Source organism: Acinonyx jubatus, chromosome E1 (assembly GCF_027475565.1).
Source record: "Acinonyx jubatus isolate Ajub_Pintada_27869175 chromosome E1, VMU_Ajub_asm_v1.0, whole genome shotgun sequence".
Lineage (NCBI taxonomy): Eukaryota > Metazoa > Chordata > Mammalia > Carnivora > Felidae > Acinonyx > Acinonyx jubatus.
In genome coordinates, this window is record NC_069397.1 from 57,573,358 (window position 1) to 57,600,314 (window position 26,957).

General features: G+C 61.9%; 2 protein-coding genes across 2 annotated transcripts; one reads left to right on the forward strand and one right to left on the reverse strand.

Moving 5' to 3' along the window:
• The first annotated feature begins 1,095 nt into the window (after positions 1-1,095).
• On the forward strand, positions 1,096-8,377 carry CBX2 (chromobox 2). The gene is made up of 5 exons (XM_027052287.2): positions 1,096-1,237; positions 1,310-1,353; positions 2,360-2,425; positions 4,798-4,900; positions 6,312-8,377. Exons 1-5 carry the CDS (start codon positions 1,166-1,168, stop codon positions 7,614-7,616), a joined length of 1,590 nt encoding a protein of 529 aa, XP_026908088.1. The 5' UTR covers positions 1,096-1,165; the 3' UTR covers positions 7,617-8,377.
• A 7,965-nt stretch (positions 8,378-16,342) lies between these two features.
• On the reverse strand, positions 16,343-19,013 carry CBX8 (chromobox 8). Its single transcript, XM_027052165.2, has 5 exons — positions 18,825-19,013; positions 18,390-18,433; positions 18,139-18,204; positions 17,958-18,024; positions 16,343-17,499 (listed from the first exon to the last, which is right to left on the reverse strand). Exons 1-5 carry the CDS (start codon positions 18,891-18,893, stop codon positions 16,600-16,602), a joined length of 1,146 nt encoding a protein of 381 aa, XP_026907966.1. The 5' UTR covers positions 18,894-19,013; the 3' UTR covers positions 16,343-16,599.
• Between the last annotated feature and the right edge of the window lie 7,944 nt (positions 19,014-26,957).

Below are 26,957 nucleotides of genomic sequence, written 5' to 3' on the forward strand. Positions count from 1 at the left end.
TTACTCAGCGTTTGACTTTGATTCAAGCTCTAAATGATTTAAGGGGGAGCTGCTCAAGGGAATACGGATCTCAGCAGAAGAAAATAAAAAGGCAGGCTGCCCACGATGACCCCAGAGAGGACTCCAGGCCACCCCCCCCACCCCCACCCCCGCCTCCACGCGGTCTCCTTTCCGTCACGTGCAACTGATGCAAAGGCCACATCCCCGAATCCCATCGGGCCCATTAGAGACCTAGTCCTAGGGTAGAATCATCTCCTCAACCTCGCTCCCACCCCCCACCCACCCCCACCATCACGTTCATTTCTTCAGAACCGTGCAACAAAGTAAGAAAAGGTGCGATTGCTTTCCTCCCAACGGCGTGCCCTAAATCTTGGGGGGCTGGGTCCCACTCTTCATGGCTCGAAGAAAACACGGAGCAATACGCGTCTTCATTTGGTGCGTTTTTCTCTCCCGCCTTTGGGGGGGAAAAGGCTAGGCTGCTCCCCTGCCCCAGTACTTTGTCTCCCATTCCTTCCCCGCCCCCGGCCCCGTTCGGCTGGCTGGCGCGCAAAACAGAGAAGACCTCTGCCCCAAGCAGAAGGGGCCCCAGTGCGGAAGGGTAGAGGGCGGGCGGGGCCCCGCAGCAGCGCCCCTCGGAGGCCGGGGCAGGAAGCGGCCGACTTCCCCCCGTTCGGGCCCGAACAATGGCTTTTTGCCCGGAAAACGAAGTTCGGAGGAGGCCGGGCGCGCCCCGGGGCGCAAGCGGGGCACGGCGGGCGGCTCCCGGGTCCCAGGCCTCGAGTTGCCCCTTCCTCCCCGCGAGGGACCCACACGCACCCCACCCCCAACCCCGGGCCCGGCCCCCGCGCGCGCGCGGGACCCCAGCCCCGGGCGCGAGGCCGAGCCCGCCGCGAACAATGCGCGCCCCGCCCCGCGCCCGCCCCCGCGCTCCCATTGGTCGGCGCCGGACGGGGGTGGCCCGCGGGGGTGGCCGCGGGCCGGGCGCGGGCCGGGCGCGGCGCGGGGACGCGGCGGCGGTGCGCGTGCGCGGGGCGGGCCCTACGCGGGGCGGGGGCGGTGCTTTGTGTGCGGCCGGCGGGGCGCGCGGCGGCGGCGGCGGCGGCGGCGGCGGCGCGGGGCGCGGGGAGCGGCGGGCGCCGCGGTCGGAGCGGGCGCGCGCGGCAGCATGGAGGAGCTGAGCAGCGTGGGCGAGCAGGTCTTCGCCGCCGAGTGCATCCTGAGCAAGCGGCTCCGCAAGGTGCGTGCGGCCCGGCCCGCGCCCTCCCCGCGCCCTCCCGCCCCGGCTCACGCGCCTTTTCTTTCCCTGCAGGGCAAGCTGGAGTACCTGGTCAAGTGGCGCGGCTGGTCCTCCAAGTGAGTCCCCGACACGGCGGCGCCCGCCTTCCCGCCCGCGCCACCTCGGCCCGGGGGGTGGGGGGGCGGGGGCGTCCGCGCGCTGGGCGGGAAGTTCGCGGGGTCCCTGAGGGCTCGGCGGGAAGGGGGCGCGCAGCCTGCGCGGGGCCGCCCTTTGTTTACGGGCCCGCGGGGCGCGGGGCTGACGGCCTCCCCCGGAAGCCCCTCCGGCCGCGGCCCGGACCCCGCGCCCCCGGCCCGCTTCCCTCCCGCGCCCATTTGTTGCTTGTGCCCCCGGGCCGCCCCGGCCCTCCGCGCGGGACGCGAGCCCCCCTCCTCCCGTCCACATTTTCCCCGCTGTAACCTGAGCTTTCTATTGATGGACGTAGGACTCCTTTTTTTTTTTTTTCTCTCCCCCTTTTAAAGTAAGGAAGGGTGTTTGGCATCCCCGGAAGGGGCTCTGTTTACAGCTCCTTGGGCCCACCCGTTTCCCGTTTCTTCCCGGCCCCCACTTTTCTTTCTTTGCTTTCCCTTCCCGGTGCCCTGGCCCGCGCTCACTTGGGCGCCAGCCACATTGTTCTTAATCTTTGGGCTGCGCTGCTGTGCCCCTCGGCCTTCCCCTCCCTGCATCCTGCAGCGGCCTTCCCTTCCCTTCCTGGATCCGGGCCAGGGTTTGGGGGCTTCCCTCCCGGCTACTTCCCATTTTACTGGGATTCGTTTTCCTCCCGGGGGGGGGTGGGGGGGGGCGGAGACCGTGGAGTTTTCCTGAAGCCTAATGTGAATTGGGGGTGGAGGTGGTGGTTTCCCTTTGAGTTTGAGGCTAAGGTGTTGGCTTCAAGACCCCCAGTCTCCAGCAATTCATCCTGGCCACGGGTGGGACTTGGGGGGACTCTGCCCCAGCACCCCTGTGCCCTTGCCCCCAGCAGGGATTGGAGGGCGATAGGGCGACCCCACTCCGGCTGTTTTCTGAAGTAGCTGGTCACTGCCTGTCTGGTGTTTCTTGACACCTTGTTTTTTCCTCTTCCAGACACAACAGCTGGGAGCCAGAGGAAAATATCCTGGACCCGAGGCTGCTCCTGGCCTTCCAGAAGAAGTGAGAAAGTTAACACCACGTGTGGGAAGGGGGACAGTGTTGGGGACACAGTGGCCTATCATAGAGCCGTGCTGGCCTTCCAGGGGTCCGGGGCTTGTGCTGTGGTCTGAGTTCCAGTAGCGGTGGTCACCAGAGGACCTTCTGTCCCATGTCTGAAGGTGCAGCAAGCCCCGAGGTCCCAGATGAGACCCTACCCCACCTTCCCTCGGCTGGCCCGCGTGTGTCCAGACCTAAGAAGTCACTGAGTTAGCGCTGCTTTGGGCCTTTCTGACAGCCACGCGTGCAAAAACGAACCTTCTCGGTTCCTTCGTGAAAAGTTCTGGTTCCTCTGGTTGGCCTTTTTTGTTGAGTAATTTGCTAACAGCACTAAGAAAAACCAGGATGACAGGTTTGCCATAAAATTAGCGACCTGGCTGCCCCGTGCTGCCTGAGGGTGCCGTTGGGCAAGAGAGGGCTCAGAGAGGGAGCCCAAACAGCACAGCAAAAAGTTACGCCTGCTGTGGTATTCTGTGCTGGAAACAACACGTCTAAGCTGTGAGCCAGGTGGGACTGAGCGCGTGCTCTTGCCAGTCTCAGGGGACGAATTTGCTCTTGTAATAATAGACGTCATCTTTTCTTTTAGATAGGAGACTGGGGTTGAGAGAGACGTCTTTGACTTCAGGCAAAAGGGGGGTGAGGGGCAGGCGATGGGTAGGCCTCCCACCCTGGCCTGAGGGTCCGGGGGTGGAGGGTGCTGTTCCCGAGCACGCTGATGGAGGCAAGGTGTGGGTGCTTTGCTGGGGCTTGCCCTGTTGATAGAGGCAGATGGGTTAGTTGCTCAAAAACTTGCCCGTCTAGGGTCAGTCTGGCCCGCGTGTTCTCTGGTCCACTTTTTAACCCACTCCCCCGGCCCCCCACTGAAGCATGGTGTTTTTGGTCTTCTCAGAGAGGCCATGACAACAGGAAGAAAATAAAGCTAGGCTTTTGGTAGGGTGAGCAAACACGAGGTGAGCCTAAACTTGAATACCTTTGGAAAAGCTTATCAATAACCTGATATCTGATCATCTACTATTTAATTCATAATCTGGGTCTTGTAAGTGAGGTTGGGGGGATGGGGGGGGGCATCTGGTCCATTTCTCTGCGAGACAGCATCCTAACTGTTGAGAGAGGGTGTGTCCTTAACTTTATTTTGGGTTATTGCACGGCAGGTAAGAACTGGGGTTAGCAAGTGTCCGAGAGGTGTAAGGATTGAAGTATGGGGTAGTCTGGTTTCCATCATGGGGGAGAGAAATCAGAGAAGGTGGGTGTCTCCCTTCCCCTCTGCGCCCAGAAGAACCCGCACCCCTGGAAGCTAGGAGCTGGCAGTCACATGCTTGGCGTGGGGTAATGTGGCATTTTTAAGGGCAAGCCTGAGGTTCAGAATCTGCAGGTGAGGTTAACGTATCGGCAGAGGAGACCCTGAGACGGCCCTGCCCTTTTAGGAGACCAGTTAGGGGCCGCTTTGGACTCTGAGCTCTGTCTGGTTGTACTCACTGGATCCTTTAAGAGATGCCCTTTCGGGCCCCAACGAGGTGATGTTTGTCTGTTTTAATTACCGGGAAGCTTCTCTGGATCGAGCCTCTTCCCCAGGGGTGCCCTGAAGTACCAGCTTCCTCTGGGGGTGGCTGGAGGCGGCTGTCTTGGCTTTACGACCCTGGGTCCCAGGAGTTCCCGAGCTGACTGGAGATGTCCTCCTGGAGGTGTGAGCTTTGAGCCCCAGCCATTTGGGGACTGGGCGCCTCCAGTGCTCCCAATCTAGAATACTGTCTAGGAACAGCGAGGTCCTAGGAAGAGGAACCGGGGAGGGAACTGTGAACCAGGGGCACCGGCTCTAAGAGCAGAGTCCTTGGTCCCCCTGACCTGTGCCCCGGGGACGTGTGAGCGTGGTGCAGCTGCGGAGAGGTAGAGGCTGGGGCCCGTGGTCCTTGTCTCCCTGCCTGGGACTCTGGTTTGGAATGGTGGGGTCGCACCACGTGGGAGTTCTGGCTCCTAGCGGGCTGCGTTTTAGAAGTTCCATAAAACGTTTTTTTTGCAGGAAGTAACTGCGGTTAGCACAGGTTTGTCTGAAGGGGAGTCAGAAAACCGGAGAAGTGTCCCTTTCCCAGCTTTGCTGGAATTTCTCTCGCTTTTGCAAATGAAACGGAGGGATGGAAAACAATAAGCATATCACACAGGGGAGGGTGTAGACCTCTGCGGTAGATACGTTAACCGACTGTCCAGGTGTTAGCAGTGAAGGTGGCGATCAGCTACCCGAGGCTCTGAGTGTCGGGCTGTTGGAAGCCCTGGGGTTCCCCTGTGGTGGGAGGGGGTGTGGGTGCGGGGCTTCTCCCACCCTGATTGGTGACTGTCTTAAGGGAGCACGAGAAGGAGGTACAGAACCGGAAGCGAGGCAAGCGGCCGAGGGGCAGGCCCAGGAAGCACACGGTGATGTCCTGTAGCCGGCACTCCAAGCTCAAGGTGGGTGGCTGCTGGCCTGATGTGGCTCCTTCCCTCCCAGCGCTCTCTCTGGGCGGGGCGGGAGGGTTGAGGGCTTTGGGGAACAGGGATGGGGCTGCTGTGGCTGCAGAGGTGGTTCCCTTGCTCAGAAGACCCCGGCCTCAGGCTTCCTTCCTCACTTGTGCCTCTACCAGCAGGGGGCAACAGCAAGCCCCAGCTCCTGCCCCTGCCCCCGCCCCCAGCAGGGCCCTGCACTGGCCGACCCCCTCCAGAGCCGGTTTCTTGTTCATTCTGTGTCCTTCCTGCACTCCTTTCTAGCGGGCGGCAGGGTCAGACGTCTACTGACCACTGTCTCACTGCTGGTGGCTCACAGGAACAGGAAGGACACCGTAGGCGCTTGTAGATTCACTGAACAGACACGACTACCCAGGGCAGTTCACGGGTACACGCGCACTTGGGGGCTGTGGCAGCGTCCTGCCTTCAGTTCCGAGGCAGCATGGAGCGAAAGGGTCAGGGCCTCGGTCTTGATGTGTCTTACATTCCTTTCTCGAGGGCCCTGCCCCAGGATCTCAAAACGACACACTGTGGCCCAGAGCTCAGCCGCTTACAAAAACCGCCCTTGCGGGAGGTGTGGAAACCTTGCTTTAAGCTTTGGGGGGGGTCCCGTGTGGGAGACTACGGGGTGTTTACGGAGGGAGGCGACGCAGGCCAGCCCTGTGGCTCGGGCTCCCACCAGCTGGGGACCACAGAAGTGGCATCGAGGCAGTGGGCCTGGCTGGACGAGGAGGCCCTGAGGCTCTGGGCGGCACTTGATTGTCCCCCGCTGAAGGCAGGCGAGCTTTGCCGCAGAGAGCCCGTGCTGGCTCGGCCTCCCTACGGTGCGCCTCTTGAGACGCCAAGTCAGGGGGAAGTGGGCTGCGTTACTTGCACGTGGGGAGACGCCCAGGAGATGGGAGGGCAGCAGTTTGTTTTCCTGGTCGCTGGAATGTTCTGAAGGGGTCACCTTTGGAAGCGTGACGACTGAAGCAGGGTGTCCTCTTGCATTCGGTGGCAGAGCCCTCGCACATCTTCTCCTGCCTCCTAGCCTGAGGCCCGTGAGTTGGGCTGCCCTGCGCTTTCCCCTCTGACTCGTGTGCAGCGGGGTCTGTCCCCGTCACGACCCTAGTGCCGGGGACGTGGCCGCGCTGACTCTGCCCTGACTTCCTGACCCACCTGGGGTTTCTGGTGCTGTTGGTTCTGCTTTTAACTGCAGTCCACGGACTCTCAGGAGGACTTTCCAAACTTTTCTGGAGCAAGGTGCCGAGAAGTCGCTCCCTCTTGGCTGCTTCTCTCCTGTGGAACCCACCAGAGGTTTGGCTTGGAGGTGTCTGATGCCCCCTGGACGCCGGGGGCCCGGCCGTGGAGGTGGTGACCCCTCCTGCTCTCTTTGCAGGAACCCGACGCCCCCTCCAAGTCCAGCAGTTCGACGTCTTCGTCCACATCTTCCTCCACGTCCTCGGACGAAGACGAAGACAGCGACTTAGACGCCAAGAGGGGTCCCCGGGGCCGCGAGACCCACCCAGTGCCTCAGAAGAAGGCCCAGATCTTGGTGGCCAAGCCTGAGTTGAAGGACCCCGTCCGGAAGAAGCGAGGCCGCAAGCCCTTGCCCCCAGAGCAGAAGGCGGCCCGGAGACCCGTGAGCCTGGCCAAGGTGCTGAAAACCGCCCGGAAGGACCTGGGGACGCCGGCCGGCAAGCTGCCCCCGCCGCTCAGCGCCCCCGTGGCGGGCCTGGCGGCCCTGAAGGCCCACGCCAAGGAGGCCTGCGGTGGCCCCGGCGCCGTGGCCAGCCCGGAGAACCTGGCCAGCCTCATGAAGGGCATGGCTGGCAGTCCCAGCCGGGGTGGCATCAGCTGGCAGAGTTCCATTGTGCATTACATGAACCGAATGAGCCAGAGCCAGGCCCAGGCCGCCAGCAGACTGGCGCTCAAGGCCCAGACCACCAGCAAGTGCGGCCTCGGGCTGGACCTCAAGGTGAGGACGCAGAAGGGGGAACTGGGGATGAGCCCCCCGGGAAGCAAAGCCCCAAAGGCCCCCGGCAGCGGGACTGTGGAGCAGAAAGGCGGGAGTGCGGGGGGGCCCCCCTACGTCCACAGCGGTGGCAAGGCCCCTGCCGGGTGCCTGGGTGCCCAGCCTGCACCCGCCCAGGAGCTGAGCCCCCAGGTCTTGGACTTACAGAGTGTCAAGAACGGCACACCAGGGGTGGGTGCGGTTGCCCGCCACGCTGCGGCCGCCAAGGGCGTCCCTGCCACCAACCCGGGCACCGGGAAGAGCGCCGGGGGCGCCCCCCCGGGGGGGAGTGGGGCCAGCGTGTCCTGCGACGCCAACAAGAGTGAGAAGCTGGCTTCTAGGGGGGCCGCTCTGCCCACCCCTGCAGGCAAGAGGGACTGTGCCAAAGGCAGCGCGGGCCCCGGTGGGCAGGAGGGCCACGCGGGCCCCGGAGAGGTGCGCAAGGCGGCCTTGCCGTCCGAGATGAGCACCGGAGAAGAGAACAGCACTTCCGACTCCGACCCCGACCCGGCCTCCCCGCCCGGCGCCGGACAGAACCTGTCTGTGTCTGTCCAGACCAGCCAGGACTGGAAGCCCACCCGCAGCCTCATCGAGCACGTCTTTGTCACTGATGTCACCGCCAACCTCATCACAGTCACGGTGAAGGAGTCCCCCACCAGCGTGGGCTTCTTCAACCTGAGACATTACTGATGCCCCGTAGCCGCCTGGCTGCCCGGCTCTTGCCTGCCCTTCTCTGGCCTCTGGCTTTGCTTTGACGATGGCCCTGTGCCCCGGGCCCTCCCCAGGGTCCGGGTAGCCTCCTTCAAGGGCAGGCTTGGAGGGGACTCCCCGAGGCCCTGCGTGTGGCTTCAGGCAGGGTCATACCTTGATGCCTTGCCAAGGCCTGGCCTTGCCCTCGTTTCTACCTCTGGGCCTCTGCTCTCACTTCCCATATGCCTCAGGAAGTCTGCCTCCCGGGTCTCTGGCTGAACGTTTCTCAAGGCCGTCCCCTGTTGGCTGTGTGAACTGCTCTCCCTGGCTTGTGATGACAGAGTAGTGGTCAGCTTTCCTCTGGATTTCCCAGGGGCGCAGCTGTTAGAGGAGAGATCCAGCTTGGTCGTTCCTGCCCGGCGGTGGGGAAGGAACGTGTACTGGGAAGTTGGGGGGGGGGGGGGGTCAGGCCTTGAAGGACGGCGTGCGGGCTCGGCTAGGTTTTTAGAAGATGGGCTGCGGGCCAGGTAAGGGACCTCACCAGTCAGGACTGCCCTCAGTGCCTGAGCTGCCAAGGACTAGGGGTCTGCCTGCCTCCCTGTCCCTGCCCCCATGTCGACACCAGAGGGCCGTGGCCTGAATGTAGGCTGGCTGTAGCCGTGCTTGGGAGCCCTGCAGACCTCCCTTGGTGCCCTGTAAGCCTGGTTCAGGTTAACGCCTGCAGCACCGAAATGTCTTAGAGGTCAGATCTGGGAGGGGTCGGTCTCTAGAGCCTCCCCATTATGGGGAGAAGCAGAAGGGTGTCTCTGGCTGCCCTCCTTTCTGCCGTTCGTGCCGGGACAGCCGTGGTCCCACAGAGAGCCCCTGGAAGGTGGGAGTGTGGGCAGGTGCTTAGCCCAGCTCCCTCCCATGGCGGCCTCCCCCCCCCCCCCCCCCCCCCCCGCTCCCTGACAATCCCTCCCGCCTTTGGGGGTTCCGTGTGCTCCCTCCCAGCTGCAAGGCTGTACCCTCAGACCATTTGGAAGTGGGGCACAATCTGGGCGCCCCACCTGTTGGAGGGCCCCCAGGAAAGGGCAAATCTGCCTGCCCAACTGCCTGTCCCCAGACAGCCGAGTCCGGGAGCGGTCTTGTGTGGCCTGTGGCAGAAAGGTGGGTCAAGCAGTGGGGACGCTGGGTCTTTGTGATGCCAAAAGAAACGTGGAGGTGTGGGTCCTCCTCTGCCTCGGCTGTCAGTGACAGTGACAGCCAGCCAGCAGGTGTGGGCACGCCCTCTGTCCTGTTGCCTTGATCACAGGGGAGCCCAGACTTACACAGCGGGCTCTGCTCTCTGAGGGGCGCGCCTGCCAGACCTCCAGCCCCCTAGTCCCTCACCCTGCGCGCCAAATCGAAAGATGGCTTTCGTGAACCTGAATCAATTTCAACAGTGTGCCTTTGGGGACAGACACGTGTCCAGGACCTCGTCAAGGGGCATCCAGATGTAGCTTCCAGGTTTGCTGCGCGGTAGCTGTGCTGGGCTGTGGCAGGGAGGGGTGCCCATCTTGGCAGATCCGGAGGGCTGGGGGGTCCCAGACAGCCAGGCTAAACGCTGGAAAGTGGGAGGAAGGAATTGCGGCTCACACTCCACGGTCTGGAAGAAAGGGGTCCCGGCACACTGGGCCACTGGCACCAGCTCCCCGTCCGGTTCCCAGGCACCCACGTGCTCCCTGGCTGTGAAGAGAGGGCTCCCCCTCAGGGGGGCTGCCCGTCTCCTGGTTTTTCAGCTCCTTTTGTGCCAGGCACTGTGCTGCCTTAGAGGCCGCAAAGCCAGGCCAGCAGCGGCTCCCCAGGCCTCTGGGACAGCCCGGGCTTCCGTGAGCTGTCGGACCAGCGTGTGTCTGCACCAAACCCCGATGCGGTGCCTTTCTGTTTACCAGCTACTATAATCCCAAAGTCGAATCTGCAAACACCTTACTCCCAGCCACTTTGCCTTGCTGTGTTGTGTGGTTTTCATTCTGGTGCTTCTGACTCCACGTGGTTCATGTTTAAAAGGATGTGTGCGTGCGTGCACGCGCGTGTGTGTGTGTGCGTACGCGTGCAGGCATGACTGCCTTCACTGAAGAGTTGACCGTCACGTTTACCAATAAAAGTAGTACTTTTTTATTTGCTGCTATGTGTACATGTGTGTGCTGTGCGTGTGGGTGGGCGGGTGTGTGTGTGGCTGGGCATCCGTCAGTCACGTCTGGTTCGAGACCCCTCGTTTCTTTAATCTGCAGGGTCTTCTACGTGGACCGCATCACAGTGTATGCTGAGTGGGTGTTTTAATACTGTCGTGTCTTTGTTTGCTCGTAACGGATAGGAAGAAGTGCCCAGTCTGTCCTCTTAAGAGGATTTGACCTATTTTTATATATATTTTTTGGTACCAAAAAGAGCGTTCCTCGTTTCGGTTACGCTCAAAATTCTGACCTGGGCCTAGAGGTTTCATTAGGGGGAGATGGGAAGGACCAGAGCTTTGGACCAGTGCCGATTGCTGGCTTGATTTGTGTTTTTTAATTAAAAAAAGAAATTCATGTATGCCACTCCTGATTGCTTTAAACTATGGCTGTTTGCTTTTTTAAAAGGACAAAAGTGAATAGGTTATGGCCCTGGGAAGCTTAAGATCTTTGTTGAAATCAGAGCAGCTGGCCCCCATATTCAATCAGGACCTACCAGTTAGAGAATGCTTCCCCCAGGAAGCCCACAGTGGTTTGGGGGGAGGGTTGGGAGGAGGGGCAGAATAGTGTGCCTAGATGACCAGATATTTTGCTCAAGTACATCTAAAGATTCTGTTGCTTTTCTAGTATTTTTGGAGAACTAACACTAGGCATACGTCGCAGGTTTTTTGTTTTCGGGGTTTTTTTGACGTTAATTTATTTTGCAGGGGAAAGACGTTAGTGAATGGTGTCAGGTTTTTGTCTTACTTTCTGTTAATTTTTAGTATATCAATAAATACTGTTTTTCACTTGTCCGCCTGGTGTACCTCGTGAGTGATGCCTGGGAACAATTGCCTTCACTTTCCCTTTCTTGAGGCAAAAGCCATCTCTGGACACAGACTGAATCATGGGACCAAAAAAAAAAAACAACAAAAACCAAAGCTTTGGGAGAGGGTTATAGCCCCTTTCCCGGAGAGCAGGAAAAGATGTTTTGTTTTGTTTTGTTTTGTTTTGTTTTGTTTTGTTTTGTTTTGTTTTCTCAACAAAGGGATGGGGCTGATTCTAAAGGTGAACCCCTCCATCGGCAGTTTACACGGGGTGATTTGGAAACGTCTGGAGAGGATTGTGGGTGTCACAACTGGGGGGCAGGGGCAGTGTTGGTCACTACTGGCACTTTGTGGGTAGAAGCCAGGGACGCTGCAATACAGAATAAACTCACTTTGAAACCTCTCCCAGAAAGTGACGTTTTAAGTAAAAAAAAAAAAAAACCTGTGTTGGAAAGTTACTCAAACCCTACAGTCCACCACGTGGGGCACCAGCTATAAAGTCCCACGGGAGTCACCGTGGCGCTCCAGAGGCTTCCAGTCCCTGCTGCTACTGTGCTCCTCGCTCGTAGCTCATCATAAAGAGATGATTGCTCATTACGAACCTTCCCTGGGTCTGTAAGGTTTGCATCACCCAACGCATGAATTTGTTCATAAATTTCAGCCTCCAGGGAGAACCGAGCTCCCTTTGAAGTGGAGGCAGAAGAGGGGTCTGGATGCTGGCCACCACTAGTTGAAAGGCTAGTTGGGGCAAAGGCCTGAATGTTTTCCTTCCGGCAGAGCTTCCCACTACAAATAGCAATGCAGCCCACTCTCCAGAAGAGGCCTGAGAATTTGACGTGAGGCTCTTGCAGGGAGGGCTCCAGGCCTGTTCTTTCGCTGTCCCTGCAGACGCTGGAGCTGTTTTGTTTTGGAGAAGGTGGGCAGGGATGACGCTAGGCGTCCTGTCCTCTCTCTGGCTTTTGAGAGCTGCAGAAAGGGGTGGGGATGGCCGGGGAGGAGTAGGCGAGCTGAGCGGAGCCCAGTTGTCCAGAGGCTCCGCCAGACGGGTGCGGGGCCCTGACCCACACCGGCCTTTGTTCGTTTCTGCGCCGCTGATCTGATGGCCTAATCCACCGCCTTCCCAGAAGAATGGGCTGGGCTGCCAAGGGCCCCGGCCCGGCCCTCGGCCTCCCCCCGGACTCAGCCCCGCGCTGTCGGGTCCAGCCCCAGGGCGCCTGGCGCGATGGGTCAGCAAGGCTCCGAGGACGCGGATCCCGCCGGCTGAACACCCCCCTCCTGTCCTCAAGAGGGGGCGCCCACCGTGGCCCACTGTGGCGCGCTTTTGGGTGGGGGAGACGAGTCTTTCCCGGCTCATTTGGAAACCCAGGAAGGCACTTCTCGAATGGAAAGGCCGGGAGGGGGTGGGCGCCGGGAGAGGGACTGAGACCATCGCCTCTAGAGGGCGCGCGCGACCCGCGGAGTTCGAGCCTCTGGCTCTTGGGACGCGCGGGGGGACAGTCCCCACCTCTGGCTCCGAGCTGCCCCCGGGAACCGAATGGCGCCATCCCCACCCCGACTGCTCCCAGGTGCCCCTGGCTACCTCCAATTCCGAAGTCTTGGGAAGAAAGCCCCGGCCCCAACCCACGGCCCCTTCCCCGTGTCCAGGCCCCCGAGGCTGGACGCCGTGGAGCGCCGCCAAGCACGGAGCAGCTCCCATCCCAGACTCCAGCTGGATCCGAGGCCCCCTCTGGGCCTGGAGGACTTTTTGGTGAGAGGAGGAAATCAGTGCTTGAGCCCCCGAAACGCCCGGTGCCGGCCTTCTCGCCGTCGGGTCTCCCGCGCACAGCACAGGGCCTCGACCAGGATCCGTGCGCTGTGAGCACCAAAGGGACAGAAAAATGGATTCGATCCGACGCGCTCCGAAGAGCCACAAAGATTCCAGTTCAACCGGCGGCAGCCACAGGAGCCGGCCCGGCCCTAGGGACGCAGGCGAGCCGACCCAGGACGGAGGCGGCACCGCGGGCCAAGGCCTCCCCCGCTGGTCGCTTTCCCGGAGAACCTGCCCAGGGAACGGAGACCGCGGAAGGAGCTTTCGGTCAACGCAGAGGGTGCTGGTGCCCAGGTAGCCGGGAAGTGGGGGCTGAGTCGGAGCCCTCCACTCTTCCCGAACATGAGCCCACTCCGCTGTCCAGACACCCAGGAGAGGTCGCTTGAGGGAGTCCCGGCCGAGCAGCTGGGCCACAGCTCAGGGGCTGGTCGCCCTCCGCGCCCCTCGCCGGCCTCCCCACTCCATCCCCGCCCCGGACTCCGCCCGCAGAGGGCGCGGGCCCCTCAAGCCCGTAGGGCGCTCAAGGCCCCGAGACCCGCTGCCCAGAGCCTCCCACCCCCCCCACCCCCACCTCCCCGCCGGCTCAGGTCGCTCCCCACCTCCCGGATCCTCCCACTGGGCTCTCAGAATTGGGGAAGGAGGCGCGGAGAGCACCGTCAAGGGCGGGGTCCCCAATCGGTTGGCCGAGGACAGAAGATGCGCGGGCGAACGCGTCCCCACGCCCCTCCCTTCGCGCTCTGCCAGGGCGCCTAGGTCGGGGCTTCCCTGCGCGACAAGGCCCGCGGTGGCTTCGGGGGAGGTATTGGGACTTTGCGGTGGCCGCCTTGGGGTCCGGGAGGCGGCTCTCCTCTGCCGCCCCACGCCCGCGCCCAGCAAAGTCTTCTTGGGCCGGGAAGGGCCGAGAACCCCCCCCATCCCCACCCTGCGCTCTGCTCTCCCCCGACCGCGTCTCGCCCGGCGTTGGGGCTTTTACACCCCAAGAAGGCCGGGGACGGAGATGCTGGCGGGGGGCGGGGGGCGCGGGGCTGCGCCGCGGCAGCCCAGGTTCACTAATCACATCAGCCTGCTCTGCGCCGGCTCCAAGCAGTCAGTTGCCTAGCAATACCCGCGAATTCAATTCCTCAATCAATAGGCGCGAGGCGCTGCATTTCGGGGAGCGCTGGCGAGGCTGGGTGGGTCTGGGGGGCGGGTCCCGCGACAGCACCGGGAAGCAGGCCGAATGACCCGGGGCGCGCGGCTTTGGGGCGCCCGGGCCTCGGGGACCAGCGACGTCGGGCCTAGGGGTGGGGCGCGCGGGGGGAAGCCCCGCCAGAAGAAAGGGGACCCGAGAGGTCGCGCCCGTCCTCCTGGGGTCCCCGAGTTCCACCTGGGCCCCAGAGAAACGCGGCCGCTAGGTGAGGAAAGGCACGACCCCCACCCCCCACCCCAGGAGGCTAAGGAGGGTCACACCCCACTCCCTCCGGGGCCCGTCTCTCCCCCCTCCCCTAGTTGGGAAGTTCCCCCGGTTGGGGAAGGGCCTTTGCGGCGCGGGGATCCTCCCGGGCCCACGGGGCCCAGGGTGGGGGTGGGTGGGATGGGCAAGGAGAGAGGAAGAAAGGGTCCTCTCTCCCGGGGCTACGCTTCCCTCTGCTCGAGTGGGGGGGGAGAAAACAATAAAACCGAGACACGTCTCTATTTACAAAGTATATATTTAAACACGTAGAAAGCGGTATTGGGTACAGACATTCACGACCGCAGAAGATAGGTACCGAAGCTTCACTCTTGAGCTGAGGCGGGGGTCGATTCGAGATTTGTACACATCTTAGAATTAAATAAACCCAACACGCGCGCACATCCCGCGCGGTTGCAGACTCCCAGCCAAGCGGCCCTGGCCCCCGCCCTCCCACCCCCCAGGTCAGCGTCGCAAGAGCGAGCGGAGAAGACACACACGCACGGCCACGGACAGACGGCGGACAGAGGGGGCTCCGGGAGCAGAACCAGGCTGGCCAAGGAACGTCGGAGGGAAGGGGCAAAGTCAGCCCCGAGGGAGGGACACGGGAGCCAAGAGGGCGAGGGACAAAAGGAAGGCGGCAGCCAGGTAAAGACACGTGTCCCCGAGTTACCGTCCACTGGGTAACAGACATGCCCCTTCGAAGAAGCTTCGTCTGAAAATAGCGTCCACATTTAAATAGATACACTTGGTCAACGGCGCTTCTTTATACAAAGTCTAAAATATCAGTTTTACAAATGTGAGCAGATAAAAATCCCCATTCGAGGGGCTTCTCTTTATAGGCGCAATTTGATATTCAAAAACAAATAAAATCATGTAGTACACCGTTTTCCCCTTTTTTTTCCTTTTTTTTTTTTAAACCCCCTCTCTTTAAAGGCAAGAAAGTCTGGGGGAGAGAGGGAGGTGGGAAGATGGGAGTGCGGAGGACAAGGCTGGCGTGCCCAGTCCGTACCCCCATCCAGAAGCTCCCCCCAGCTCCGGCCCCCTGCCTCTCTCGTCCCGAGTCTGTGCTTCCTCCCGTGCGCCGGGCCCCCCTGCTCTCCCTCGACAAGCAGGGGGGCAGTCAGATCTCCCTAGCCCTTTAAGTGCGGGGGAGGCCAGGGAGGCCGCAGGATCAGCCCTCCAAGGGACGGAGGTGTGTGTGGGGGGGGTGAGGACAGATTTGTGCTTTCGAGTCAAAAGAGGGGCGCGCGTCCTGCGTCCCTGGAGCGCACGGGGGCGCCCCGGGCCCCGCCGCCGCGCACGGCCTCCCCCGCCGCGGGCCGTCTCTTTTCAACTCCCGCTCCTCCCGCCCCCTTTGGCGGAGTCTGAATGTCGAGTTCAAATAGAGAACACTCCGCGAATCGAAAAGGCCTATAAATTATAGCTTTTGCTTTTAAGAAGTGGGGGGGAGGAAAAAGCAAAAGTTCTGATGCGCAGTCTTGAATGAAAACCTCGCCTCGCCCCTCCTTTCCCCTCGCCCGCCGGAGCCGCCGGGAGGCGAGTCCTGCCCGGCTCCTAGAGCCCCGAGCCCAGACCCTGCGCCGCACTCCCGGCCGGGCCCGCCGCCGCCGCGCCTCCCTCCGTGGGTCCCGCAGGGTGGGCCTGTGTGGCCGTGCGTCCATCCGAGAGCCGGCGGCCCGCCCTCCCCGAGGGAGTGAGGCTAGTCCAACTCTTCCTGGGAGGTGGGGGCCACCGTCTCTTCTCCTGGCGAAGCTAGAGTGCGCGAAAAGGAAAAGTCCGCCCCCAAACACTTTTCCTGTAAAACAACTGTCTCGAACTCTGGGCACTGACATGCAATCCTCCCAATTTATCCTGGCATTTCGGGAATGTAAACAGATTCGCTGGGTTTCTTTTCTTTCTGTGGAGTAAGGAAAGGAATCGAGGGAACTGGGAGAGTTTATCCACATTACATACACACGATCTGATCTGCGTGTGTAACACACACATCTCCCTTAAAGTGCATTTCCTGGTGTGGTCCCCGGGGCGGGGGTGGGGGTAGGGGGGTAATCTGCTGCTCCCCAACCACCTGCAACTCCTTAACTTTTTACCTTCAACATCACACAAAAGTTATTCAAGTTAATACTTTTTTCCCCCAACAGACTTCTTAATCTTAAAAAAAAAAAAAAAAAAGGCAAAACAGACTGACCCCACCCCCTTTTTTTCTGATTGGGGAGCTAATCTTTTGTTGGCCTGATGGGCCAATGGGAAGAGAGAAAAAATCCGGGTCCTGCCTTGGTTCCAGGGGTCTGCCTTGGGGCTGTGGGAAAAGGGAGGAGGGGCGAGGTGGGTAGGCCAGTCCCTCCAGACACGATCAGAGAGTCCAGTACCCAGGTCCCCAAACTCCTTAGTGCTCTGGGTGGCTGAGGGGCGGCGACTCAGCCCGACTGCCCCAACTAAACCACGCTGAGTCTCTCTCTCTCTCTCTCTCTGCTTGTTTAAATAAAACAACTTCAAGAGTTGAAATATATATATTTAGATATTTTTTCTTAAATAACATATTTACATCTAATAGAAAATATAACTCTAGAGATAATCTTTCCAACCAAAACTGAGGGGAGGGAGGAGAAATGGAAAGGACTGGGGTATGTGAAGTTAGGGACAGGGCCAGCCCGGAAGGCCGCCTCCCACCCAGAAATAAAAAGCATTAGGCCAAGTTTGCACTCCCACTCTCTCTCCTGCTCTCTTGTCCTGCGATCACCCACCCAGCAATTCATCTTTTCTCTTTAAAAAAGCCTTGGTCCGTGTTACTTTCCTTAATGGTGACGGTCAAAAAGTTTGAGGTCACGTCGGTGACCACCACCTTCTCCAAGTTGGTCAGAGAGGGACTCCAGGATTCCTCCTCTGGGTCCCCCAGGATTCTGGCCACTGGGATCCTGGCGATGAGGGAGGGCCTTCCCCCCTGGGCCCCCATGTCCCGATACAAGCCCCCCACAGAGCCAGGAGTGCCTGAGCCATGCCGGACCCGAGGGCCACCAGGGTCCAGGGTGCCCTGGCCTCTGGCCTCCAGGAAGGTCGCCCTGTGCTTTATGACCCTGGCTGGAAAGGTGTCCACTGCCAGCTTGCCTGTGGCCTCGGCTGGGCTGGGGCTGGCCACACCGCACTGGGCCAGGTCCGAGTCCTGCCTCCGGGCCAGCTGGATCACGCTGTGGCCAGCTGGGAACTTTCCTGCCCCGGAAGGGGCCTCGTCCAGCTTCCTGCCCTTGAGGTAATCTCCGAGGCCATCACTGGGTTCTCCCAAGGGCCTCTGCGAGGGGTCCAGGAGCTCCTTCCGGGGCTTGGGGCCTCGCTTCTTGGAGCTGTCTCCCGGCGAGCTGGGCTTGTCATCCGTGCGGCTGGTACCCCGCTCACGCTCCCGCTCCCTCTCTCGTTCCCGCTCGCGCTCGCGTTCCCTTTCCCGCTCTCGGTCCCGGTCCCGAGGGGGCTCCACTCGGCAGGTGCTGCTGGTGCTGCTGCTGCTTCCCGGCGGGGACAGACCCATGTTCCGAAGGCCCTCACGTGCCCGGGATGTAGAGGCCAGGTCCTGGGGCGAGCGTCCAGGGTAGGGGATCCGGATGCCCCGGGCCGAGTCACTCCGGAACTCGTAAGTTTTGGCCTTTGCTTTGGCCTGGGCCTGCAAGAGAGAAGGCATGTCAAGAGCAGAGCAGGGCCCTGCCCACTCCCCCAGGACCCTTCTTGGGGGGGGGGGCCTCCCTGCTTCACCCTCTGATGCCTCCGAATTTCTCTATGGGTGGGGGTGGGGCTTAGGGGCAGCAGTCTGGGGGAAGCAGAGAATTTGTCTGGAAGCAGCCATTTGCAGAAAGCACACTTCTTGCTTGTGTTTGATTATATGTCTATTTGGGATGGCTGTGGGCCGAATCCTAGTGTGCTGAACCCCTTCCCCCAAGACGCCTCTGGGCACTGCCACTGACCTGGTGACAGCCTGTCTGGGGACTCCTTCCTAGATTACAAATAGCCAAGAGCAGTGGACACCCCCAAAGCTCCATAAGCCCTCAGGGCCCCCTTCCCGCCCCCCCCCCTGCCAAATGACACTATAACATTACTGCCCACCACTGGACACTGCCCTCCTACCTTGAGAAGGAAGGTTTTGGGTTTGGGTCCTCGCTTTTTGGGGCCATAGAGCTCCATCTCCCGTTCCCTAGAGAAAGGAAGGAAAGAGAAAGGGGTGTGTGAGTGAAGAACCTAGTGGGACTCCAGTCCAGGCTGGACCCGTGTTCCTAAGTGAGAGTCTGAGGCTTGAAAGGGCCTGTACCTTTCCTCAAAGGCTGCGAGCAGGCGAGCATCCAGGATGTTTTCTTCGGGTTCCCATGTGCTGTACCTAGAGGAAATCAGGAAGAAATGGGCGTCAGTCCCGGGAACAGGGAAAGAGCGGCGGCTGTGTGTGTGTACGTCTGTAACTTTTCTTGTTGCATTGTATTGTATTTCAATGTAAAGGGAAAAAGAGGAAGAAAGAAACCTCCCGAACAACAGTCTGGGGTTGAGAATTGCATATAACCTACTTACTTCTGCGACCAGCCCTTCCATTTCACGAGGTATTCCATGCGTCCCTGCGGATGCAAAGGGGGAAAATGCGTGTGTGCAAGGGGAGAAATGCATGACGAGGACACAAGAAATGCATGCAAAAAATGCATGCACCAAATGAATGCGCGAAATCCCATCGCGAAAGGCACGCGCTCGCTGCATCACCCCCTGCACGAAACGCTGCACAAAGTGCATGCACCGGCATTCATCCCCCCACCCCGCCCCCCACCCATGCAATCTGTGCATCGCTGCAAGTCTAAGGAAAGCGCTTGGGCTCAGAGCCGCCGCCGCCGCCGCCACGGCCGCGGCCGCTGCTGGGACCTGGGGGAAGGGAAGCTGGGCTGCAGCAGGAGGAGGGAACCCAGGCCGGGAGGGGAGGGCTCGGCCAGCCTCGGTCCAAGGCCCGGGGGTACCTACTTTCCGTATGCGCCGCTTCAGGAGGGCTTCGGCCGCGAACACCCGCTCCCCCACCGCTGAAAGCTCCATGTTGACTCGCCGCTTCCCCCCTTGGCCGCTTCCAGGAGCAGAAAAGCAGCAGCCAGCGCACGACAGACCATAATACTCTCCCGCTGACGTCAGTTCTCCTCCCCCTCCCGCGCGCCCGCTCCCTCCCCGCCCCCCTCCCGCGCGCCCGCTCCCCCTCCCCTCCCGCCCCGCGCTTCCTCCGGCCCCACGTGTTGCTAACGACGTTGCTAAAGCGGAGCGGCTGGGGCCTGCGCCCCTGCGCGCCGATTGGGCGAGCTCCGGGCCACGCCCCTCTCCCTTTCTCCCCCGCGTTGCTACGTGACCCGCGTTCCAATCGCCAGGGGGCGGAGTCCGAGGCTACTCCAGAGACAGAACGCGAGGGGGTGGGGGCCGCCGCCGGAAGTGACGTCGCCGGGAGGGCGGGCCCGGCCGCTGTCAGTCTGCGGGGCTGGCGAGGGGGCCGTCCACCCTCTGTCCTGGCCGGGGCCCCCTCCCCCGCCACCAAGATGTCCCTCCGGTGCTCCGCGTCCCCCAAGGCTCTCGCTGGGACCCCAGCGGCGGTGTCAGCCAGGCCCCGCCCCCTCCGCAGACCCCGGCCGCCCCACCCCCACCGCGCGGACTCGCGCCCTCCCCTCCCCCCACAGCCGCCGCCCGCGCCGCACAATGCACAATGCACAGGTGCTGGTGCTCCGCGGGCCGCGCCGGCACCCCGAGAGCCGGCCACGCTCCCCGACCCCGCTCCCTCCTGGCCCCCTCACCCCTTCCGCACACCCGACCCTCGGTCTCCATGACGACGGCCTCCCCCGCCGCCGCCAGCCCCATCCCGCTAACAAATCAATGTGCCTGTGTCTCGGTCTCCTGTCGCGCAGCCCTGCCCTCGGCCACCCTCCGGGCCCTGCGAGTCGAGCTGGGCTCCAGCGCTCACTCCCAGCTCGGAAGCCGAACGCAAGACCTAGTGGACACTCGCTGTCTCCCCGCCCCCACCCAGCCTTCCCGCGTCCCAGGACCCCGCGGGGGACGTCGCGCGCCTTCTTCCAGCCCCCTGACTCGTCCCCGACGCCCGCAGCCACCTGCCCCTGCCTCCAGCCCGTGCTGCTCGTCCCCGCCAGGCCCCGGCCCTGCGCGTCGCCAGCCCCAACCCAGCCGCTCCTTGCCCCCGGCCGGCCTGGGTGTGTTGGGGGACTGGGGGGAGGGCGTGGACGACCACCAAGGCAGAGCCTGGAGCTTGGCTGGGATTGGGACGAGTAGCTGCGGGCGCGTCCCGCTCCCCGCGGACCCCGGCGACCTGCGGGGCCTGCGCCGTGCACTTCCTGTCCACGGCTCTTCCCGACGTGCGCAGCAAGACACTCGGCCAGGGAACCCCGAGCGGGAAGTGGCGGGGGCGTGGCGGGGTCCAGTGCCTCCAGGGGGACCGGGGCTCCAGAGCGAAGATAGCAGGTCCGGGAAAGGGGGCGAGGGTCGGACCACGGACGCCTCGCGCGCGCACACACGCGCGCACACACACACACACACACACACACACACGCTCTCGCTCAGCTCGCGGCGACCCGTGGCTGGGGCGGCGGCGGTGACCGCAGCCCGAGTCCGGGCCCAGCTCTCCCCGACCCTTTTCTCTTACCGCCCAAGCTGCAAGTCACAACACCCACTCCTTGGAACCCATGATTTAGTTAAACCATCGGCGATGAACTTGACTGGAAGCGATTTCCCTTGGCGAGGGATGGAGTGGGAGAAAGGGGGGGAAAGAGAGAGAACGAGAAAAAGAGAGCGAGCGAGAAGGCGAGCCAAGGAGTCTGACTCGAAAGGGCAGGGAGCCCAGAGCGGAAAACTGGCCTCCTGTCCCAAGTTAGGTGTGCGGCGGGCGCGGCGCCGTGCGGGGCGCGCGGGACCGGCGCGGCTTCGGACCCACCCTGCCTCCCACTCCGCGCCCCCGCCCCCTGGAAACGCGGGGTTCCAGGTTTGGGCCTCGCTCCAAACTCTGCAAGGTGGGCGCCGGGTGACCAGGCTCATCTCTCTGGCCGTTCTGTCTTAACGAACAGCGAGCTGACGACGGCCAGATCGCCCCGCAGACCCGCGCGGGCCGCCCGCGAGAGGCCGCCGACGGCCGCGTCCTTAATCATAAAAAGTCATTCCCGGTAACAAATAGTTTCGTTGGCCGGTGCCAGCGATACAGCTGTTTCTGTTTAAGCTTAAATACTTTCCAACAGTTTGGGCAGTAAAAATAAAGTCGGCCTCAGCCGCCTATAAGTGTCTGGTTTCCCCGCCCAGAGAAAGCCCACCCTCCGCCCTGGGCCCGGGTCGCTCTGCACGCCCCGCCTGCCCCCTCTTGGAATCCGCTGCCCGCCGCCGTGGGCGACGCTGCCGGTCTGCCCCGCAGCAGCCGCCCGAGGAGGCTCGAGGGCCACCTTGGAGGCCGGAGGGAGGGAGCCTACCCCGAGCAGCCGGAGGACCGGACCCGCTTCGCCTCCCGCCCTCCCCCCACCCCTCGCCGGCCCGCCTGCGCCCGCAATGAGCGGCGGTTTCCCTTCAGATAGGGTTTCTGGAGCCCTGTCCCCGGGAGTTGTGTTTGCGTTGGGTGCCTTCACCGACCTGGAGTCTGCACGAGGCGTGCAGACGTTGATGGTTTCAGTTTCACTGAAAAAGTTACTCTCCACCTCCCTCCCAGTGTTTCTTTCTTTCTTTCTTTTTTCTTTTCCTTCCTCCCCCCCTCCCTTCCCTTCTTTCCTTCCTTCCTTGCCTGCCTTTCTCCCTCCTCTCTCTCTCTCCTTTCTTCCCTCTCTCTTTTCCTTCTTTGCCTAAATGCCTCCGAAGCTGGAAGTGGGGAAATGAAAAGCCTGGTGCGGCTATGCAGGGCCCCCTCCTCTGCGGGGGGGGGGGGGGGGCTTGAGTATTTCCCCCAAGCTCCCCCCTGCGTCTTCCCGCCTTTCTCTATGCCTGGTGGTGAAAGCCCTTGTTCTGAACAAAATTATTGCTTGTGAGGTGTCTGAGTTTGCAAACATCGGGAATCATTCCTGCAGAGCCCACAGCAAGGAGAGAACTCGGTCCAAAAGGAAACAAGAGGAATAGAATAATCTGAGATCAGACCGAACCCCATTCTTTCCAGCAGCAATCCCCCACCTCCAGGGCAGGGTGTCATCCCTGCCTGGTACCCACCAACAGATGTCCTGGATGGAGCAGGGTTACAGAGAGTGGGAAAACGAGTCACTGAGCGACCTCAGCTCCGGGAAAGTTTGGACACTGAGAGGTAGCAGTCTGAGAAATGGGCTTGTGGTGGGACGGGACTCAGAGCTGGGGCCTCCCTGGTGGGCACTGAGGATGCCCAGATGTGCCAGGAGAGGGCGCCAGCCGGGGAGCGGTGGGGGCATGATTCCGGCTGAGGGGGCAGGGTTCTTTCAAATTGGTCAGCCAGTGGCACTTAGAAACCAAGAGAACATGGAACCCCGCTCCCCACTCTCTTATTGAACGTCCCTTCCTGGATCATTCAACTTTCGACACCTCCCTTCTATCCTCCACACAACCTCTTTTCCCTTTCAAGGTTTGATCCTTGCTTTTCCCCGTGCGCACCCCTGGGAGTAAACAAAACAAAGTTTCAAAGAACCCTCTGCTTTTAATCCCACTGCTCCGCTGCCCTAGGCTCCCGCTGTCAGGTTGGAGTGCGCGGCCTCTGCAGTAAATAAGGTAACTGCTTCCTATTACTTTAGCCCCATATGGCTGCAATTTGAGTGTCTTTGGAGACAGTGCTGGTGTTGGGGCGGGGGGCAGGGGGGAGTGAAAGTGGAAATCAAATGCTCTCAGATCGCATTTTTATGAAGGAAATTGTCCACGATTCTCTCCGCAGCAGCCTTCCCTCCACCCCTGGTTCCTGAGATGAGCTGCCCGGTTTCTTTGTTTACGGAAACACAGGCGCCCGCCCACCTCGGGCACCTGCTTCCCCAACCCCTGGGTCTCTGGCCCGATTCTGCACCGGTGTTGCTGACCTGGGCACACGGCTCCGATGTCCCTTCCCGACAAAGGACCTCCAACCTGCTCCCCCACCTGAGAGCCAGCCCGAGCCCTCCGTCCCAGTCTCTGGAAGGTGCTCATACCCTGTGCCCCATGCCATGGCCTCATTTGAGCCTGGAGGCCAGCTGAGGGCCGGGGGACCTCTCAGGCCTCCCTGTGCCCGCTGCCCTCAGACTCGGCACCCAGGGAGAGAGGCCCAAGGCTGTCGAGGTCGGGGGGAAGGAAGAGGAGGGGCAGGCCGGGCAAGGCGCTCGGCTCCTGGGTTGCCGGCCAGACCAGCAAGCCCGAGCGCGTCCTCTAGCTGGAGGGTGAGGCCGGGCCTCAGCTCGTTCCCTGGGAGCGTTTCAACTCTGAGGCTCGGCGGGCGTCGGACCTGCCTGGTCTTGGCCACGACGCGGGCGGATTTGGAACCTAATGGTTCCTCGGGAGCGTCGGTGGGGCCGGCTGTGAAGTGAGCACGGGTGGCTCTGAGGCGTGGCTGTGTGGGATGTGGCCTTTGTGCAGCAGCAGGGACCCATGGCTTACCTTCAGTGGCCCCAGAGCCCGACGGGCGTCCCCAGCCTCTGCCTCCCCCACACCCAAGCCCCAAGCCCGGGCCCACGCCTGCGGGGCACAGATTGTCTGTTTCTGGGGGGGGGGGGGAGGTGCCAAGGGGCTGACCCAACACCCTGCAGAGAGGGCCCAACGACCCGGACGTGACACGCTGGCCAGTGACTGGAGGTGAGGCTGCTTGGGTTTGGGGCCTGGGCCCCAGCCCCCAGCTGTCCCTGGAGTGAGACACCCCACCTCTTTTGTCCTTCCTAGTAGACCTTCAGAGCATCCTGATTAGAGAACCACTAGAACATGCTGCAAAGGATAAGAGGGGGCTGGCCATGTTCCAATAATTTCCCACAAGCCTGCACCTACCCCAGAAGCCACGTGACCTTTGACTTTGGCCCCCTGAAAACACTGTGAGCTGTCGTCAAGCCCCCTCCCTTCCCCTCCATAGGAGGAATAGCGACCCCTCAAGAGGCAAGCAACATCTTCTGCACACTTCTTGTCTGGCACCTGCACGGTCCCACCTGAGATCCTGAGATCCGTAACAACCAGGTGAGATCCAGTCCACTGTTCCCATCTCATAACTGAGGAAACTTCAGGCACAGTGAGGCCAAGTAACCTGCCCAGGGACACACAGCAGATGTTATGCCTGACAAGTCCTAAGCCTAGGTTTTCTAACACTCTGCATCAGGCGCTTTGGATCCTCTGGACAGCTCAGCTCCTCCAGGGCTTAAGGAAAGAACTCAAGGTAAGAAAGGGCCCAGGGAGCGTCCTGAAATGGCCACAGACGAAGCCAGGGGTCTCATTACCAGAATCAGCCGACTGGTCCCACGAAGCAGGGCTACTGCTCTGGGCCCTTAGCAAAAATGATGACACTGAAACAGCAGAGGCGGGAAGGAGTCACAGCAGGCCAGCCGACTGGGCTAGAGGCTAGATGTGGATGCTAGTCTGTTTTCCCTCCATCACAGAGCACAGTGTCTACAATTGTGGGCTCTAGGGCCAGGCTGCCTGGATCCAAACCCACTTACTAAGTGTGTGCCCTTGTGTGAGTTACTTAACCACTCTGTGCTTCAGTTACTCTAAGAAAACAGAGTATTAACGTGCTCACCCCACAGGGTGTGTAGGACGGTTGATTGTTAGGCACAGGTAAATGCTCAATAAACGTTAATTGTGACTGTCACACGTGTGACAGTCTACTACTGCTGCTCTGGGACCAGGTCAAGCTAACAGGACCCAGTGGGTGGGTCTGGTTTAGGTGACTTTCCCCCAGGGAACACAGGGTCAGCCTGAACTGTCCCTACTTCCTGGGAAGGGGCACCCACAGTGCTGGGAGCTGGGTGCTCACCGACGCTGGGAGCTGGGTGCTCACCGACCCTTTCGGGGAAACCGTGTACTCCTCAGACAGTCTAGACTCGCCCCTTGGGGCATCTGCTCCAGGTCGCACCCGGCCAGGCGGTCCCCCCGCAAAAGGCACCGGCGGCCCCTCGCAGCGCGGAGGCCAGGCACGCTGCGGGAGCCTGGAGGCAGGAGCACGCGCACAGCGCCAGAGTAGGCACGCATGCGCTCACGCGCGCGGCAGGGTGGGCCCCCCCAAATCCTCCCCGGGAAGACCGCCTGGTGTTGCCTGCGAAATCCGGCTCAGGGAGCCAGGAGGCACCATCGGCCCCTGGGGTGCACAAGGGTGAGGGGAGACGGCTCAGAGGTGGGCGGGAAAACCGAGCGGCTGCACCCCTGCGCCCGTCCCGAGGAGTGGAAGCGGTGCAGGGGCGAGTGGGTCCCGGCGCCGTGTTCCCGCCGCTCCTGGAGAAGGGGCTCAGAGCAGGTCTAGGGATGGCGGGGCAGGAGGGCGGCGGGGTGTGGGGGCAGAGCGGCCTGAGACCAGTGGCTGGCCTAGGGGTCAAGGCTTTGGAGCCCCATCCAAGACGAGGGCATTATCAGAAGCCTCTTGGCCTGGGATGCCTGGGGCGCGGGGACTCTGCGGCCGCGTCGGCGCTGGCATCGACGGCTCGACCCATTGACTGCAGCCTGAATTGCAGCCTGTAATTCGGGCTGTCCCCGGTGGAAAATTTGACCCCCGGATTCTGCCGGGAGGGAGAAAGCAGTGGCCTCGCGGTTCCGCGGCACGGTCTCTGTGCGCCCCCTCGGCTCTCGTGACCCTACACGTCCCAGAAGGCAGGGAGCACGTACCTCCCAAGGAATGGCACCAGGCTAGGCTGGCCAAGGGTTGCCGGCACCACAGCCAGGTCTCCGGGCTCCCTTGGACCCGAATTCCTCCAGGGTTGGCACTTTGGCGGCCAGCCTCGCTAGTCCGCTGGTCACCGCCTCCTCCCCTCCACCCTCCCCACCCCCACCCGAGGGCTCTCTTCCGCCCCAGGGACGTTGTAGGGACGCCTAGTTCTCCGTCTTTAGCTTCAGGTCCTTTCTCGCTTCCTACCCCGCCCCCAAGCGGAAGGAATTGAAGTGACTTTTTGCTGGGACTCCGGGGACCTCAACTAGTTCCAAACTGGCGGTCCCTCGGCCAGGGCTGTTCCTTATTCAGCTGTTGGCGCTGAGAAAAGCCCAAGCCCGGCCTCTCCTTTTAGAGGTCAGAGAAACAGGTCGGGGCGGGGGGCTACCGGGTCGTTCGAGGAGGCACGAGCTGCGGGGCCTCCGGAACCACCTGGGGCAGCCGAGGCGTCCGCGGGGCCCGTTCGCCCTCCGCGGGAGCGGGCCGCGCGGGGACAAGCCCAAGGGGCAGGCGTCCGGGGCTCGACGGAGAACGCGCGACGGTACCCGCGAGGGTTCGGTCTTCTTCTCTCTGCCGGACCTCGGCGGGATTGCGCGCCCTAGGCCCGGCCCCGCGCCGGGGCTCCCGCCGTGCACGCCCGGCCTTGGCCCCCGGGAGGGGACGCCGTCGGGGGGCCCGACGAGGCCGGGCGGGCGTCGAGGCTGCGCCACCAGAGCGCGCCGGCTCCGCGCACGCCCAGAAGCCGCGTAGCCGGTTCCGGGGCTGCCGGAAAGCACGCGGCCAGCGGCGGCCCCGTCCCCGCGCAAGCGCCTCGCCGCCCGGGCGGGACCCGGGTCTCTGCAGCCGCCTTCGGCCGCGGGGTGGCTCGGCCCGGGGCGGGGGGGGGGGGGGGGTTAAGCGCGGACGGCCGCTCGGGCCTGGACACCCTAGTCGGAGAGCCGGGACGCCTTTTCTCTCCGCAGATGAAAGCCTCAGCCCCGCTTCCCCGCCCTTCTCTAGAAAATCAAATTCAGGGAACGTGGTACCGTATTTACCCGCACAACTTCCTCCCTTGACATTTTGCACTCTTGAAGTTGGGGCACAAGCGATTATGCAAACATCTGGGGCTGTCCTGCGCCGCTACCCGGAACCGTCCTTATTCATCTTGAAAGCCGCACTCCCTCATTTGCATAATAATGGCTTATCTAGAATAACACAGCAATCACAGGCAAAATTAATTTTCTTTTTCTTCAGCTAGTCCTTGAGATCCAGCAAACAGAGGCTTAAGGCAAGAAAAACTGATTTTGCAGAGAGGGTGGGATTCTTGACCAGGACCGGGGAGA